The sequence below is a fragment of the Marmota marmota genome, unplaced genomic scaffold, assembly GCF_001458135.2.
Source record: "Marmota marmota marmota unplaced genomic scaffold, marMar, whole genome shotgun sequence".
Taxonomy (NCBI): domain Eukaryota; kingdom Metazoa; phylum Chordata; class Mammalia; order Rodentia; family Sciuridae; genus Marmota; species Marmota marmota.
Genome location: NW_026000005.1, coordinates 732860 through 751116, shown reverse-complemented (window position 1 = coordinate 751116; position 18257 = coordinate 732860). Strand labels below are relative to the sequence as shown.

At 37.0% G+C, this 18257-nt stretch overlaps 1 protein-coding gene across 20 annotated transcripts in view; it reads right to left on the bottom strand.

Annotated features, from left to right (window-relative positions):
• Positions 1 to 18257, bottom strand: part of Osbpl6 (oxysterol binding protein like 6) — a 193966-nt gene that overhangs the window by 47714 nt on the left and 127995 nt on the right. For 17 of the 20 annotated variants that reach the window (XM_048808018.1, XM_048808014.1, XM_048808016.1 and 14 more), the window contains 5 exons: positions 11249 to 11341; positions 5891 to 6013; positions 3230 to 3283; positions 2024 to 2137; positions 1738 to 1908 (listed from right to left, as the gene is read on the bottom strand). In XM_048808018.1, the coding sequence (XP_048663975.1) occupies positions 1738 to 1908; positions 2024 to 2137; positions 3230 to 3283; positions 5891 to 6013; positions 11249 to 11341 (555 nt within the window). Of the gene's footprint in view, positions 1 to 1737; positions 1909 to 2023; positions 2138 to 3229; positions 3284 to 5890; positions 6014 to 11248; positions 11342 to 16351; positions 16926 to 18257 lie in introns of those variants that run through there. The other 3 variants (XM_048808022.1, XM_048808025.1, XM_048808021.1) reach the window with 3 other exon arrangements.

Below are 18257 nucleotides of genomic sequence, written 5' to 3'. Positions count from 1 at the left end.
ATTCCTTTTATTTCAGAACTGGCTGGTATTAGTGTTAACCCAGTATTATACTCTAGGAGAAAGATAATTTAAAAAGTCCTTAGCAAGCTGCAACAAGAATGAAATAATGCAAGGTTTGAGAGTCTTGTGAAAAACAAGTAATGGGACTTAACCGACATTATTTAAGTAATTTCCACTGAAATAACAAAAACTGAAGATAGTAATGTTTCATTGAATCTGATTTGATTAGTCTTGCAGTTTTTTTCATGAGGTTTTTTTGATGCTTTGCAAAGGAAACCCAAATCTATGTATGATGTACATTCCTGTGAAAGCAAACAGAGAAAGCAGAATCTCCACTGAAATACTTGTGGCAGCCGTTTCTGTTCTTGATTTCATGTGCCAGGTATAAAGCTGGCACACCCCTGGGCAGTACAATGTGTCCATGTTTCAGAAAACATAATTATTGAATCAAAGGAAGAAACAGCTGCCTCCCTGCCTGTTGCCACAACCTTGGCTTTTTTTTTTCCCTTGATATAGGGATCTCATGCAGGTTCTACCATTGAGCTACAACTGCAGCATTTAAAATTTTTTTTATTTTGAGATAAGCTCTTGCTAAGTTGCTCCGGTGAGCTTCAAACTTTCAATCCTCCTGCCTCAGTTTGCTGAGTAGCTGGGATTCAGGAGTGTGTCACTGTGCCAGGCTTAATCTTAACTTTTAAACAAGCAACACCTGTAGCTTTTCGGTAGCATAGAAAATGAGCTCCTATGGGGGCAGGGATATGGCTCAAGTAGTAGCGCGCTCGCCTGGCATGCATGAGGCACTGGGTTCGATCCTCAGCACCATATAAAACAAAATAATTGTCCCACCTAAAGCTAAAAAATAAATATTAAAAAAAAAAAAAAGAAAATGAGCTCCTACGGAAGCCCAGGAACAACCTCAGCCTCCCTTGCCTGGCACCTGGTGTAAGAGAAAGGGCAGTGGTTTTGGAAACAGAGATGATTCAGGGTTAAATGCTGTGCCATTCTGGACAATTTCTTTACTGTCCCTGAACTTAGTTTTTATGAAAAATTAGTGATAAGTGAATGTTAAATGCTTCATGGAGTACCTGGTCACTGAAAAAGGCTACTACCTGTATTATTGTCACAATCTTTAACTTATTTGCATTAACTTCATTATTGGACTTACAAGCTCTCTCTGGGTCAAATCATTACAGCTCAAGGCAAAAAAACAAGTTTCACTTTCAGAACTTTAGGGTATTCTTATTATCACCCTAAAATCTGGAAGGTCCCTGATTATTGGGTGCTGATTAAACAAATACTTGCTCCTCTTCCTAATATTCTTACAAAGCCACATAAAAATAGAATGCCCTCTAGTCATTAAAAAGGGAAAAATAACTCTTAATACTTTTGGTGACCACATTTATGCCTAATCTATACTTGTGATTAACTCTGATGCCAATGTCATTGCTATCTCTTGAGTGTCAGTTTACAAAGCAAACTTTTTTTTTTTCCTGGTGTTTTCTTTTTAATTGACATCACAGATACTCCGACATCTATGCTCCCATGGACTTCCCTTTTTGAATCTGAAATCAAAAGACTAGTAAATACGTTGATAGGATATATGGTCTGATATACTTGCGGTCTGTATTGAATTAGTGAGCTGAAGGTAATTTTTAACTTATCTATGGGAAGTGGATTACCATATCTGCATAATTTTCTAAGCAATTGCCATGTTGGTTTTATAGAGCAAAATCATACCTTTCCATCAACAACAGAAACATTAGCAGCTGGGGAGGACTCCGCTGTGGAAGTTGCAGGAAATATGTGAAAACTAGCATCTCTTGGTGATCTCACAATTTCATTCTGACGGTACAGCCGATGATGGCGCAGCTTGGAAACCCAGGCATCAAACCAGTCCTGGGACTTCACCTGAAATAAAGAGCAAGAAGAGAAGGTAACTGGGAAACCCATCTCTTGCCTGCCACTGGTGCAGATAAATCAGGTCTCCCATAATGGCCCAAGAACTGTTGGAAAGCGATTTCACCTTCAAATGGTAGATGTGCTCTTCCGTGTCAAGGTCTATTCTCCTTGCTTTCTTTTTAATTGACATCACAGATAGTCCAACATCTATGCTCCCATGGACCTTCCCTTTTTGAATCTGAAATCAAAAGATTAGTAAATACGCTGATAGGATATATGGGCTGATGTACTTATGGTCTGTATTGAATTAGTGAGCTGAAGGTAATTTTTAACTTATCTATGGGAAGTGGATTACCATACCTCTTTAATAAAGAGAAAATGGTTGGGATTCTGAAGTTGAGACCCTTAAACTGAGGACAGTTAAAGTTCCTGTGACTTCATACCAATTTCATTAAGTGACAATATTTATCTTATTCCTGTTTTGGAAACAGCCTCTAAGGCCAGTTCTTCAGAATTCTAGATCACATAGGTTATATCCCTTCAAAAGACGTTTTCATGATTCCTAAAGTAACTATGGTCAACGTTTTGACTTATGACCCAGAACATCCCTGAACAGTGAGACAGAGCTAGGGCAGAGGTAGGCAACACGGAAGGCAAAACACAGTGCAGCCCATTCCTCCTTCTGGCTGTCCCCTTGTGATCAAAGACACCCTAATTCAACAGCAGAGATAGGGACTAAACTGTAATCTGAGCCTTATGTCATTTCCCCTGCACCATATAATACGAAGGGAATTTTCCTGATTTTCATGTAAACGACTACTTTATGTATTAAACAAAAACTAGTTCAAGAAATTTTTGTGAGTTGGGATTCCCAAGATAAAACAATGTATGAAACAGAAATAAAATTCAAAAGACGGTTTCAAAAGGACATCGACAAGAACAAAAATGGCTTTAAATCTCAAGAAAAGTACATCAAGCAGAGTTTATTGAGAGGGCCAGAGGAAAGAAAAGACTATTTGCATTTTTCTCTTCAAGAGAGAAAGGGGTGATTTTATTTACGTGTTGCTCTTGGGTTTAAGCTTCTGTTTTGAACGTACATTAATTAGTTAATTTAAACCTTCATGCACTAGTTTGAGACTTTCTGCTATCTTGAGTATAAGCACAAGACACACCTTCTCCGAAACATGCAGGTTTGGAAGCTTGTTAAATATCAGAGGCATAGACATGCACAAAGCTGGGAATTACAGCACAAGGCTTGTACAATTAGTGTTTACTCACTTCAAGCAGAATTCTAAATCAACTTTTGAAACAAGTCCTGTGTGCTACTTACATCAAGTGGTGCCTTTGAATACTTTAACATTCCATTATCCAGGACAAAAAAACGCTGCAAGAACCAAACATCCCTAGTTATTGTCTATATTTTGAATTATATAAAACATTCACAAATGTGGGTCTAGTTGCTTCACATTTAGCAATCAACATGTTTGATCATCTTAATATATGAATTCAGTGCATCTGGCCATAGTCATTTTAAGCTGCAAGGAGATCAGAGCTCTCATTCTGTGTTATTAACCTACCAGGGTTCTTTTACATGTAACTCAAGGGGGATGGAATCTTTTCACCATGGTTTTGATAACAAGGAGGAAATCTCAGGGCCTTTAGCTAAGATCTTCTGAATGAACCACATATTTCTCAAAGTGAGAAATGATAATAATCCAGATTATGTCACAATAATTCTGTGAGGAGTTCTACACAATTCTGCAGGATTCTTTTTACCCTATAGGCAAACTCGTGAATTTTCTCTAGATAATTCCTGAAAATGTTCTTGTTCACTTTAGAAGCCAATAGATTGGATCTTTGAAGAATGAATTATTAGAAAGTTTAAGTGGCCTTAGCAAACGGCTTGCATTTCACTATTAGTAAAAGAGATTTAAATATTTCCAAATTATATTAAGGGTAGAAAAAAGAGAGAGAGTTTTTTGCTTGTTTGGTTTTTTGGCAATTTTTGTCTGCTCCAAGGTCTTCTTGATCCAGTCTGAATGGATTTAGCCATTTTTGCTCCACAAACACTTAGAAACTCTCTTCTCTTGATTTCCCTTCAGTGGACAATTTACAAGAGAACAAACTGCTCCCAGGACCCAATCACACAAAGGACCCAGTGACTTCCTGTAGCTCTACACATGTAGAGAGTCTTTCTGTTGCTGGAAAATTACTCTGCTGGAAAGTTTTTATGTGATTCAGGAACTCACAGATACTGAGGTTGCAGGAAGTCAGGTCTGGGGTCACCTGCCCAGAGCTCACAAAAGGCCACTGTAACCCCTTTGTTTCAGATTTAGGAGAACAAGAAGCAACGAACAATCTCCACAATTGAAAAACATACAACTATTCAATTGTCTAGGGCCAAACAGGCTGATGCTTGAATCAGTATAGGTTGGTACTGGAGATGAGGAGAAAGGGCAATGGAAAGGAGACCCTCCCTCCTTTCATTTATGCAGCAAGATGTTTATAGACGTACTCCAGAAAGTTGTCAAACCACAGTCACTTATACTGAAACATGGACTGAGAGTGTTAAATTTAGTGATTCATATAAAATGTTTCTTTGACCTTTTTTCCCTATTTTTAAAAATTTCTATCTATCAAAGAATTTTAGTGACGATAACCTGTAGGATGTCACAGGGAAAGAGCTTAGCAAGCCACCAATTAGAGGAAGTGCCAAGTCAGAGTGCAAGGCAAAGCTGATCCCAGAAAGGATCACGAGGTGACCAAAATTCAGGGAAGAAAAATTTTAAAAATGGATGGAGAAAGATCACTTGCATTGGAATAATATTATAGGGTTCAGGGGAGACAGTTTCTGACAGGGGAGAGGGCATCTTAGTCAGAAGCCCCTTTGATCTGTTTTTGTTCCATCTTTGGAGACAGGACACTGGGACATCCTTTCCCATTTGTTCATTTCGAATCTTTCCCTTAAAAATGCATAAAATGTGTTTTTTTCAAGCAAGTTATAATCCATAACTGTCCTGTTTTAAGCCAGTGGTCAGCTACTATCTGGGCCTTTGAGTTGACAAATCTGTCCGTTTAAGATGAAATCCATCAGCAGAGATGATGAGCAGATGAACTTGATCTCCCAGTGATTTCAGAGATGATTCTGAATGGTCCACCAGAGGGCTTATACTGAAGGTGGAAGAGAATTTCCTTTTCCTTAGTAACACAAAATTCTTTTTTTTTTTCCCCCTGGAAAGATATGGGGTCTTGCTATGTTGCCCAGGTTGGTCTCAAACTCCAGAGCTCAAGGGATCATTTGGCCTCAGCCTTTCCAAGTAGTTGGGACAATAGACACATGCCATCACACCCAGCTAGCACTATGGAATTCTTACTAGTTGGGTAATTATAACAATGTAGTAACAAATATTTCCTCCCTAATTAAAACTGGGAGGTAGAAAAGGATATTGGGAGAGGAGAGAAGAATAAACCACCTTAAAAAGTGGTAACCAAAATTTCCAGAATCAGCAATTTTCCAAATTTACTTTGTCCTAGTAATAATTGTAAGGTTTATCCCACAAAACTAAACAGTATTCAATTATAAAGATGCTCATTGCAACAACATAACAAAAAATTGGACAAGTCCTCTATATCCAGCAATAAGAAATTGTTTTAATAATGGTGGAATATATAAATCCACCCAAAGGAATACACTTAAAAGCATCTCATATTTAGAAAAATATTTAATGAGAACATATCCACACTAATTTATGTGAAAAAAGTAGGTTAGACAATAATATGTACAATTTGGATTTTAAGTATAACATAAACATTTCCTCCTTCATCTATATGCTACAGATCTTGGACGCTAGTAGGTATAATAGAATGCAATGCATGGGGCCTTGAAAATGAGTTTTATGTATATGCAATAGTCTTGATTTCCTACTGAATAATCACAAATAATATCCTTTCTATGAAGATGATCTGAAATTGAATCTGATAAAAATGTTACCTTGTGCCAGCCTTTTAAAGGCCATTTTCTCTTCTTCAACATAAAGCCTTCGTGTTTGTCTGGTTTCTGGACATTAGTTTGACCTATTTTCAGCCCTTCTATAATTTCCCAGCTGTCAGCTTCCTGAGAGAAAAGAAAAACAAATCACATATTTTCTGTGTTTGACGACACACTTAAAGCAGATTCTTAAGTAGAAGTTGCGTTTGAGGCAACACTAGACCCGCCAGAAGTAGAAAAGATTCCGGAGCGAATTCTAACATCAAACACAGCTATGCACTTTTAACTGAAGTTAAATGAGTTTCCCAGGTAGACCTGGAGGCACACAGGGTCCATCAGAGACTCACTGGGGCCACCTTGTCTACTTGGGGTGGGAAGGAATTTCAATTGCCTGTACTCAGAATGTTTAAAATGCATTTTCCCAGACAGTTAATCTCTGGGCACCAGAGGAACTTTAAAGTTTTAGAGTAGGGCTGTTTTGAGGACAAATGTTCAATTAGTGTGCAGATCTGGCTTTCTGGGTAGAAGCAGAAAGGCTGCAGGAGTCTAAAGTGGCTGGGAACCTGCTATCAACACAGAACTATGCCATGGTCCCGTTTCTTCTTGGTGCGGCCATGGCATTTCCAAGTGGGTATTAAACACCTTACTTGTCAAGTGCACACTGAGAAGTACAGGCTTTCAATGGTAGAACTCCCCTTGGGTGCCAGTGTTAAAGAGCATCAGGCTGCAAGGCCAAGAATCTGAGTTCTAGAATTGGGAATGTAGTTTGGTGGTAGAGTAAGGCCCTGGGTTCAATCCCCAGCACAAAAAAGTAACAAATAATTAGAAACAAATAAACAAACAAAAAACCTTGGGTCTAAGAGTCCACACTTTTACACCCTCCTGTTAAAAGCCAATCAAATGTTTCCTCTTTCTCAAGACATGTTGCGTTCATCTGTGGTACTTCATTTTTTAAAAATGAGTTTTAAACATTTACAAATCATAATATTTCAGACTTTAAGAATCCAAATTTTCTGAAAGACTATGAGATCTGGTGACACTGGGTTTGCCAAGTGAAGGATGTCTGTCTTTATTCTCCCATAGTCCCATAGCTGGGGACTATGACAAACCCAGTTGATTCTAAGGGCCATTCAGTTATAAAGTAACCATTGAACTAGCAAACACTCTAAGAGCTCATATTCTAGAGTTCAGGCATGACATTCTGGACCACAGTGTATCCTTTTAACAATTCAGCAGAGGCAGCAGCTCCTAAGGTGGGAAGAGGCTCCCATACCCACTGAGCAGCTGCTGCAATCCTGCGCATAATGCAGGGAGGCAAAATCTCTCAGCATAACCCACTATTGCCTCCCTCAGAAAGTTGGATGTGTGGTCCATGAATCAAGGCAGGCTCTCTATAGGATGCCTCATCCCAAACTAACTTGGGAAGATGCTTTCCAAAATGATTTGTTCTATCAGAAATCATGTTTACAGACTACATAAAAAAGAGCTGAACAGGAATGGCCAATGGAATTCATCTCAGAGAAGATGGCTTTGCTGGCCCAAGTAGGTATGTGGTAGCTGCCCCAAATCTGCAGAATGCTTGAGAGGAGCCCATGAATCAGAGGAAAGGGTTCATAATCAGTTCCTGATGTGAGCCACAGGAAGGGAGGCAGCTGAGTCCTTACTGTCTATTCCCATACCCGCTTCTCCCATATCCACATCTCCAGATGTGGCCAACATTGCTTCATTCTACCATCAGAGACAAGGAGATGCTCCTGACCTTTGAAAAGCCCTCCAAAACCAGCACCATGCCTCTATGCTACCTAAGCCCAATGCACAACTACCTTATCCACACCCCCCAAATGAACCCGAGACTACTATCACTTCTTCATCTTCCTGGTCATCCCTAAAGACTGAACTGTATACCTTAGAGAAACATACTGCTGGTGTCCACTTGGTGACATTAAGAACTCTTGAAGGGATCTTTAACAACCTAAGAAGTGGTTTTCTACTTGTAGATAATTCTATCAGAAACTGTAATTCATCTGGTCAAAACGTAATTAGATATAGCGTTTTTAAAAAAAAATGTTTTTGATGAGACAATTTCAGGCTGCATGGAATATCATGTTTTTGGACAAGATAAGTGCCGGTAGCATTATCACATTATCCAGAGTGCCAAGTGGAAGGCTTTGGCACCCCTTTCTCACTACTGAATTAAAACTGAACAAGTGAGTTTTGTTATAAATAATATTTAAATGACAAGAGAAAATAGTAAGTTCTTATAAAAAGTCTAGAAAGTGTGGCTTTCTGCTGTCACCAGACAGGTAGATAACCACTCTATTCCATAAAATGATAGCTTTTTGCTAATTCCTTTTTAAAAGTTTTAAATAATCAAAATTAAATCATTAAAAGAACAATTCTCTATATAAGTGGGAACACATTCATTAGAGATTTCTTTGTTCTTGAGAGATTTCAGCTATATTTAAGACATTTCTATTTTTAGTGGCTTCATCTGTGGATAGTATCTATAAAAGAATCGAGTTTTTATTTCTGGCTAGATCTTATTTGAAGGCTAGTATTTAACTTCCATTTTTTTTTGTGTGTGTGCATGCGTATGTGTGATGAATGGAAATATTTAATAACAAGTATAAATGTTTTCTTTTTTTTCCTAACTAAATTCAGAATATAATAACAGCATGTCTCTGTGGAACCATGGACACGGATTTCTATCAGTGTGGCTTTCCTTTCTTCTTTAGGAGTTTAATTGGAGAGGAGGAAAAAAGGGATAAGATAGAAAAGGCAGGAAGTTAAAAGCGTATTTCTTACACATAAATGCAGTATCTCTGAACAAATAATTCCATTTGCTCTAATGCAATATTCCTAAACCTAGCAAAAGAAATAGAAATAGCTGTCAAGCTGACAAAGAGGCAAAGTATAAAATCAGAGCAAACAAAATTCTCTTTATTTCAATTATAAATTCTGACCATGATGTTCTAAATAAGTGTGTAAGAAAAGAAAAACCCATTTCTGTACAAGATAGGGTCTTCTGTGCTCTATGTTCCATTATGTAAAAATTCCTGCCTCTATGCCTAGTAGATGAGTTATACCTTAAGAAAACTGAATAACTTTCTGAAAATTGAAGATTTTTTTTTTGAAATTTCAATTTATATTTATTTTCTGTTTAAAAGTCTCAAATATTCCTAGGTTTACTTAAAACAGAAATAGAAGCAAAGGCCCTGATGTGATCATGTCAGTACTTGACTTAGGTCAGATATACAAGCATCTTTGGATTAAAGAAGTTGTAAAAATACTTTTAATACAGTAACAATAAATAAAAATAGAAATCTAATATAATCTAATAATAGCCTGAGCCTTTTCATTAAAAAATAGAGAAATATTTCCTTTCTCAAGGGTATACTGTATAGGTGTACATATATGTGCATATGTGTGGGTAAGTGCAAGGGGGTGATGGTGGTGACAGTGAGGGCATGCAGAAATGCTTTAGAACTTAAGCCATCAAACAAAGAATTTGAACAAATCCTGGCCAAGGCAATGTGTATTTAAAACAAAGTTCTGCTACAAATCAGTGCCCAGGAAGTCCTTCTTTTCTCAAAGGAGCTGAAACAGTGAGGTGCTTTACCATCTAGATGGGATGTGAAAGATTTGTTCTGTATATACTAATACAAAAACACGACAAGGGTGTGCTAGTCCTACAACAAGATACAAATGGACAAGAACATAGGGAAGTAATGGGAAGTGGATGTTGGTGCCCCACCCAGATCCCTTTGTTAGGCCAGGGAACCCACACCGCTGCTGCTGTGGGCTGGGATAACAGCTATTTATTTCTATGGGGGATTGATATTTAACCAAGTTGAGGTCTTTATCCCTGAGAAATTATGCTAATTATCAGAGAATATTACTACCTACTTCAATGAGTTGGTGGCTAATGAAAGAATATATGTTCTACTCCAGTACCTCCTACAAAATAGGTGTTCAATTAATATTAGCCGCCTTTCCCAGTGTCTCATATTTATTTTTGTCTTTCCTTCCTTTATGCTAATTATTTTTTTCCTTTCTTTTTGCTAATTATGAGAGTGGTGATGTTTCAAAGAGATATATGAATTATATTTACCAAGTATGCATTCTCTAATTGCTGTCTGAATGGAAGTCACTTTTTATTTCCAAATTATTTTTTATAGTTTGATAACTCCCCTCTTTCTTTAGCTTAGAGGTTTACTCCTCTCTGATTGAACAAACTTTGTAACTTGTAATGTCTTTAAAATATAAAGTGGTAGAAATATATATGCAATAACACTAGGGTAGTAATGTGTTCTTTTCTTAAAGGGTTATTTAATATAGAAAAAGCAAAGTGGAAGGATTGGCTATACTATATCTAGAAGTTGACCATATTTAGAGCTAAATGCTATTTTTATATCTGAATTCCAAATCTGAATGCATTCTATTTTCAGCTTTCTTGATAAGGGAGCCAGTTCAATGAACTTCTTAGGGAGCGGTGGGGAGGAATAGATGCTATTTCCTCAAATGGTTTTTGCATTTTAGACATAAATGAATTTAGATGTTTTTCTAGTCTGAGAGAAAGCAGGCTGAAGGGGGAGGGACTCTAGCTCCCACAAAACAGAAAAGGTCTTAATATCTGCAAAGTCCTCCCAGAGCCTCCTGCTAGGAAGGCCAGACATGGAAAGGAAAACAGATCTCAGAATGTGCCACAGCCCCTCCATGTAGGGACTGTTTTACCTTGAAAATCCCCGTACAGCTGGAGAGCACTGGTTGTAGAGTTGGGCAAATATAACTCTGAATTCCTGCTCTGCTATTTAAGAGTTTTTCTTTTCTTTCCTTCCTTTATTTATAACTTTGGGCAAGTTACTAACTCAGTTTCTGTATTTGTAAAATGTAACACCTATCGACATTGCCTGAAGCTGTTGATAAGAATTACATTAAATGGGATAATGTATCTAAGCACTTAGCATAGTGCCTGGTGTGCAGTATGTGGGCTATCATGGTAACTGTTATGATTATTGCTGGACCCTGTGATTTTTTCTTTTTTCTTTTTTGTCATTAGCTCAGCACAAATATATTTCCTTCTCTCCCCAACAGGGAATAGCAATAATTTCTCTTTCCTTCTTCTCTTAAAGAGAATTTTGAACCTTTGTAAGCAACCCTGCAAATCCAAGGAATATATATTTTCCTCTACTTTCTCCTAACCGAAAGCAGAGATTGTACTGCGGACAGAAAGAAAAGGAAGGGATACCCTGTAATAGCTGTCACAGCCACCTCTGGGTGAGTCAGGTGTAAAAGTCATTCACAGATCATTTGGTCCCAGCATCAGGCCATCTGAGTAAGGAACCACATATCATCACTGACCTTGGAGAGGGGGATGGGCTCCGGTTCTAGCAACTGCCGACTTACAGAGGGCTCGGTGCTAGAGGACGCTGTTCTCTCCAAGATGTGGATACTCTGAAAGTGAATAGAAATATAGCTCAGTTAGACCACTCATTCTTCATATTTGTGGGCCTGGGTGTGAAAACACACACCTCACAGTGCAAACAATAAGTGATGTTCTAAGTGGCAATTATCTTAGAGACCAAAGGTAACCGCAAACATCAGAAAAATGTGTTTGCGCAGGATTCTGTCTTCTCCTCATGGACCTACTGCTGAACTTCTGCTGCAATGCTGGTTTTAATCTTAGGCATTCAGAGTATGAAAAAACTTGAAATCACACACAGTAACGAGGACATCTGACATATGAGCAACTTTATGAGAATGGCACATTTACCACTCAGACTAATTAGTCTCACATTGAAATATTTGCCCTTCTCTCCAACAGAAAATGGCAACAGACTAAGAAAAAGGTCTAAGTTGAAAAGTCCAGAGCCTCAATATTCTTTTGTGCCTAGAGTTTCTTATAAAAAATGCAAGGGAAGAAAATAGTTTATAATAAAAGTAGATGCTTTTACAAAGCCTATAAAGAACATCTAGATTGGCAAAAGAAACTTAAATTACTAAAACAATATTCCACAAGAAAAACAGGCAAGGTACGTGAACAGGCAAATCATGTGGAATGTTTGAAACGATGTTTAGCCCCAGAAGTATTAAAAAATATGAAAACCAAAATATCAGCTTTTATTTTTTCTTACTAGATTCAAGTATGGACTAGGTTTGAAAGAAAGGGAATATTAACTGGGTTTGGTTTCCCTAAAGAGGGCCTTTGGAAAAAGAAGTATATGCCTCATTGGTCTAGCACTCCCCCAGATGCCTTTTTATTTTTTTGAGACAGAGTCTCATTATGTTGCCCTGTTGGGACTGACTATAGGCATGTGCCACTGTGCCTGGTTCAAGGTCTTTACCCTAAAAAAATAAATAGAGAACTATGCAAAGAATAGGTACGTTTACAAAAGCCTTATTTATTAGAGTAGAAAAATCTAATTGATATGGGAATAGTAGAGACTTAAAAGGAAATACCAAAATGGCAATATGGACCTATGTTTACTGATAAGGAAAAAATAACCTTGATGTCTGTCGCTGAAAAATCAAGCCACATCTAGTATGTGGAATATGATGATTTTGTATATATTACAATTAAAATTTATTCCAGAATGCTAGTGGTAGCTGAACAAAGGTGGCAGGATTACAGATGATTTAAAATTTTTCTCAATAGCTTTCAGGTTAAAAAGTCTTCTTAAAAAACATGTACTACTTGTATATTTGGGGAAAAAATAAGCACTTTCTTTGGGAGGGACAGATCTGAAAGGAACCAGAGAAACTCCATGAATATTCATTCAGTTTAGGCTGAAAATGAAATGTGACATTATCACTTTGGTAATTACACCTCACTGTTTCAATGAACAGGACTTATATTTTGTTTTATCAAAGTCTCCATTTTTGGATTATCACAGGAAAGATTTTAGATTAATATTTGCTTTTTTTCATGAAGAAAACTTTGACAAAAGCCAAATTATCCTAATTTCTTTATAATCTTCAAGATTTTGGTTAATTTTATTACCTTGAAAATAAGAGGCTATACATTTTATGTATCCTACCTTCGTGTACTTGTTAAAACATTTATTAGGAAGAAAATAAGTGATGTGAAAGGTTGAAGAATTGTTCCTCTTTCTCTCATTTGTGCAGAAGCAGAAAAAATAAGAGGTATTTTGAGAACAGATATTAGGAAGAATTCCTAATCTGACAGTCATAGCATCCAAGGACAATGTAAGTATTAGCTGAGACTCTGATCTTTCCATTTCCAGGTTTACTTGAATTATGAAAGAGAAACTTAAAATATGGCTGAGTATTCATATTTGTGTGGATGTCTTTCATGGAAGAGACAAAAACAAAGATGTGCTGTGAGTGATAAACTGGGGATTTGTTCAGATCTTGGACAGATACTATTTTCTTTTAATTTATTTATTTTATTCCAATTTGTTATATATGACAGTAGAATGCATTACACTTGATATGACACATATAGAGCACAATTTTTCATATCTCAAAGTATATTCATACCATTCGTGTCTTCCTACATGTAATTAGGTTAATGATGTCCATCTTATTCCACCATCTTTTCTACCCCCATCTCGCTCCCTCCCCCTCCCACCCCTTTACTCTAGAGTTCACATAATCCTCCCATGCTCTCCCTCCTAACCCCACTACGAATCAGCCTCCTTATATCAGAGAAAACTTTCGGTATTTGGTTTTTTGGGGTTGGCTAACTTCACTTAGCATTATATTCTCCAACTCCATCCATTTACCTGCAAATGCCATGATTTTATTCTCTTTCATTGCTAAATAATATTCCATTGTGTATATATACCACAGTTTGTTTATCCATTCATCAGCTGAAGGGCATCTAGGTTGGTTCCACAGTTTAGCTATTGTGAATTGTGCTGCAATAGACATTGATGTGGCTGTGTCCCTGCAGTATGCTGTTTTTAAGTCTTTTGGTTATGGACCGAGGAGAGGGATAGCTGGGTTAAATGATGGTTCCTTTCCCAGTTTTCCAAGGATTCTCCATACTGCTTTCCAGACTGGCTGCATCAACTTGCAGTCCCACCAGCAATGTATGAGTGTACCTTTTCCCCCACATTTTCACCAACACTTCCATTTTTTTTTAATCAAGAGTTAGAACTATTTATAAGTCTACACACATTTAGTAGCAAGTTCACTCACTTTCTAATAGATCACCAACAAAATTCCAGTAAAATAAATATAATAAATCAAAAGATCTGACAATGTCAGTGAAATGAGCCATTCATTCATTCATTCACTCACTCATTTGCTCATTTAATAATCAGTCATTACTGGTACTGCAGTGCACTGAGCCAGACACAGATGACAGGGTGACAGAGAACTAAGATGAGAGAACTGTTCTTGTGATGCTTATGTTCTAGAAAGAGTCTTCTCAGACAAAAGACCAAATAATGCTAAACATATTTTTATAAACCATGCATTCACCCTGTCCTACATGGCTACTGCTTTAGCTCATTTTAGTTTTTCCAGATGGTATGTTTGGTCTGAGCTTCTCATTAAGGATTCTTTCCTTTCCCATACTTGTAGGTTGCTGGGCAATAAAACACACTTATATCACCAATTCACCTCCCTCTTCAACTCCCTTGCCCCGCACCCCTGACACACACACACACACACACACACATACACACAAAGTAAGAAAAGCAAAACTGGACCTTAGCAACTACGTAGGCAGGGAATTAAGGATTAACTTAAGCAATTTGGCCGGGGGTGGGGGTGGGAAACATGGGGGACAAAGTCCCCTAATTTCCAAATCAATACACAGACATAGAAATCAAATTTGTATATTTGAAATGTGATAAATGTGAATCCTACATCTATAGATGCTGGGGAATTCTTAAAATGTTGCCAAAATGTTGCAGATCAGAAGGGTAATAACCATGTTAACCAGGACTGATATCTGCAAGATAGGTACCCCAGTACCTAGCACAAAGCACACAATATTACTTTCTTCTCCACTTGAATATGCAAAATAGTTTATATTATGGAAGGAAAGAAGAGGTGTATTCATTTCAAATACAGTATAATACAGTGCATATTAAGACTGAGTGAAAAATATAAGCCCCACATGTTCATTTGCCAAAGCATAGAGAATCTAAAAACATTTACTGAACTATAATAAAGTGAATTAGTATTTTTATTAACAAACGTATGTATGTATATATATTAAAGCACAATTTATAAAACTACCAGCTGATTCTCATTATTGTAACAAACAGCTTCTAAAAAACCTCCAGTATTATAACAAACCAATAGCTCTTCCATAAATTTGTCAGTCTTATATTTGTATACTATTAGAATTGAATCATCATTATCTATCTAATAATAATAATAATAATAATAATAATAATAATAATACCAACCAATTGCCTTGAATGGCTTAAAACTCATGGTTCTTTAAACTAAATACATATATCTAAAGCTATGTAATCACATACTTGGCTGCTCATTATTTTAAATGAAATACCTAAGTAGATGAAAGCTGTGTTTTTTAAAAATTTTATTTTATTTTTTATGTCATTGATGGACCTTTATTTATTTATATGCTGTGCTGAGAATCAAACCCAGTGCCTCACACATACTAGGCAAGTGCTTTGCCACTGAGCCACAAACCCAGCCCTTGAATGTTGTATTTTTAATATCAGCAGCTATAAAGAAAAGTTAATATACGGAGTCTCAAACACCATTCAGACTGGTGCCCTCAGAGGAGGGACCGGCTCACCTTCATTGCGGTACCCCATCTCTTTTACCCACAACACATCCAGACAAGACTCTTCCCACTGTATGTTATGTAGCTCAGTGTACAGCCCTTGCTTAGCAAGTGCAAGGCCCTGGGTTTGATCCCCAGCACCACAAAAAAAGAAAAAGGAAAATTGTTAACCTTTTTGGTGTTTTCTGATTAATCTGTAGAGAACAATCTCCTAACATCATTAATACATGATTAGACATGAAACTACTGTCTAGCTTATTTTGACATTATAAAAATTAGCATAGCTCCTATTGGATAAAAATTTTGAAAACATTTAAAGAACACAACTTTTAAAAATGAAAAATCTAGTGGATTAACCACAGAGCACTTATTTAGTTTATAGCTCTGACTGGTCAATGGGGAACAAGTCACATTAGAATTTGCAACATCTACAGTTAAAAAATTAGTTCTTTGCATATGGCTTCCTTTAAGATAATAATTTGTACTGTAAGTTTTTTGTGCTTTTTGTCACAAGATGGCTATTTTCATATTCCTTCACAGTGACTTGGAAACACATGCCATCACCTTGAAGGTGTTATACACGTTATATAAGCAAGTTAAATAAGGGGTTACATAAACACAGTCATTATTCTTTTAAAATCAAATTTCCTTTAAGTATTACAATTATAACTTAATTTTCAGGTCAGTTTTTAAAGGAACCTAGACCACACAGGCAAGGTGGAAGTACTTACCCACCCTTTGTTCCCCTTGCTCAGAGGAAATTGATGCATATTTAGCTCAGATGAGGAGTCTAGAACACATACTTTACTGCAGCTCTGTAACTTGATGAAAGTATATCCCCTGGGTTAGCGTCTGCTGGTCTCAAAGCTCCTGAGTAGCGGGTGGAAATCTGCCAACATAATTGTAGTCCTGCTTCCTCAGTATCAAAGTGGTAAACAGACAATGAGACCCTTAGTGATAGCTGAGCGGTTCAGTTGCAGAGGAACATGACTCCAGAAGATATGATGAACAGGGCTTCTTGTCATTTATTTACTTTGATTTCATTTTAGAGGTATAAAGGAATTGCTAGAAATATTTTAGGCTGTGGCTACAAGTTTCTATATAGACTCACTTTTCATACAAGTTTAGGACAGTAAGAAAATTGGACTACTGCTCTGTGAATGTTAACTTCACCAATACTGTTCACCTGTCTTATACGAGCTGCTTTTATGTTCACAAATTACACAAAATATTTTCAAAGAAAAGTATCTGAAATACTTTAGAAACTTCTAAAGTAATTATTTCAAGCTTTTGGTTATTAGGCTTGTCTTTCTTCTAGTTACAGCTAATTTTAACACAGCAATACTATTTCAGTGATACTATTAAGCTTCACAGGATACTGGTGATAGTGATGATAGCAGTTAGTATTTATTCAGTACTTTATCCCTGCCTCTATGCTTTACATGGACTATTTCATAACATCTCCATATCCAGCTGTTGAACAGTGACAGTTAAGTATATTTCATGGCTGAATGAACCATGAGGCATAGAGAAGCTAAGGGAGCACAAAGTCAGTAAGTGAATGTCAGTCAAGATTTCATTCTAAAGTCCAAGCTTTCAAATATTGTCTTCTACTGAAATCAACACTAAGGTAAATTGACAAAAAACCACAGCAATTTCATATAGGTCCTCAACACTAAATGAATACATCACCAGGCACACCCTACCACAACCTTCTCTGGGTATGGAGAGGTAGAAACGAGTAAAACAAAAAGGAAAAGATTATAGAACCCTTTAAGTATTTTAACACCCAAAGTTAATTTTCTTTTTTTTTTTTTTTGTTAACTTTGAGTTACCTTGAGGTTAATTTTCAGTTTCTAATTTTCAAGAACTAAGAGTAAATCATCTAGCTTTTACCTTAGGGATACAGTATACAATGTACAGAAAGGAATTAAGATTCTCAGTCACACAGACCAGCATACCAAATCTCATTTTATTTACTATGTGATTTAGACAAACTATTAACCTCTCTCATTCTCAGTGTCCTCTGTCTATAAAATGGGGATAAAATAGCTCCCTTATAAGTCATTGCAAGTCACAGAGTGGGCACTCAGTGTATGTACAGTATTGCTTAGAGGCTGGTAGACAGCAGACACTCAATGAAGGGTACCTACTATCCATCTGTCAATACTATATGAATAAATGTCTAGAAACCTTACATATTCCTATTGCCACAGAAAGATGCCTATAAACACTCTACAAGGAGCCCTTTTGCAAGGGGTGAATCCACACACTACTTGGTCATCTCTTTATCCAGTCAACCCAGTACCTGTGATCAGCACCACCTTGTGAACTACACATCAGAATTTACTGAAAGAGCTGTCAATGTGAGTGGAGACAGATGTACCAGGTACACACAAATGGGAAAGCAATGGCAGCGGTGGCAACAGGATTCTGCATTCATCTGAACAGCTGTGGTGGAGGATGCATAGGAGATGTATGCTGTTGTCTTAATAAATCCATTCAAGAATTATTTTTCTTTGCAATAGCATAAAATATTAAAATCATTGAACCTAAAAGGCCACAGCTAGAAAGGTAGTAATCCAACTATTCACTCTATAACAATAATCTTGCCTTCACTGAAAGACAGCAGAAGAG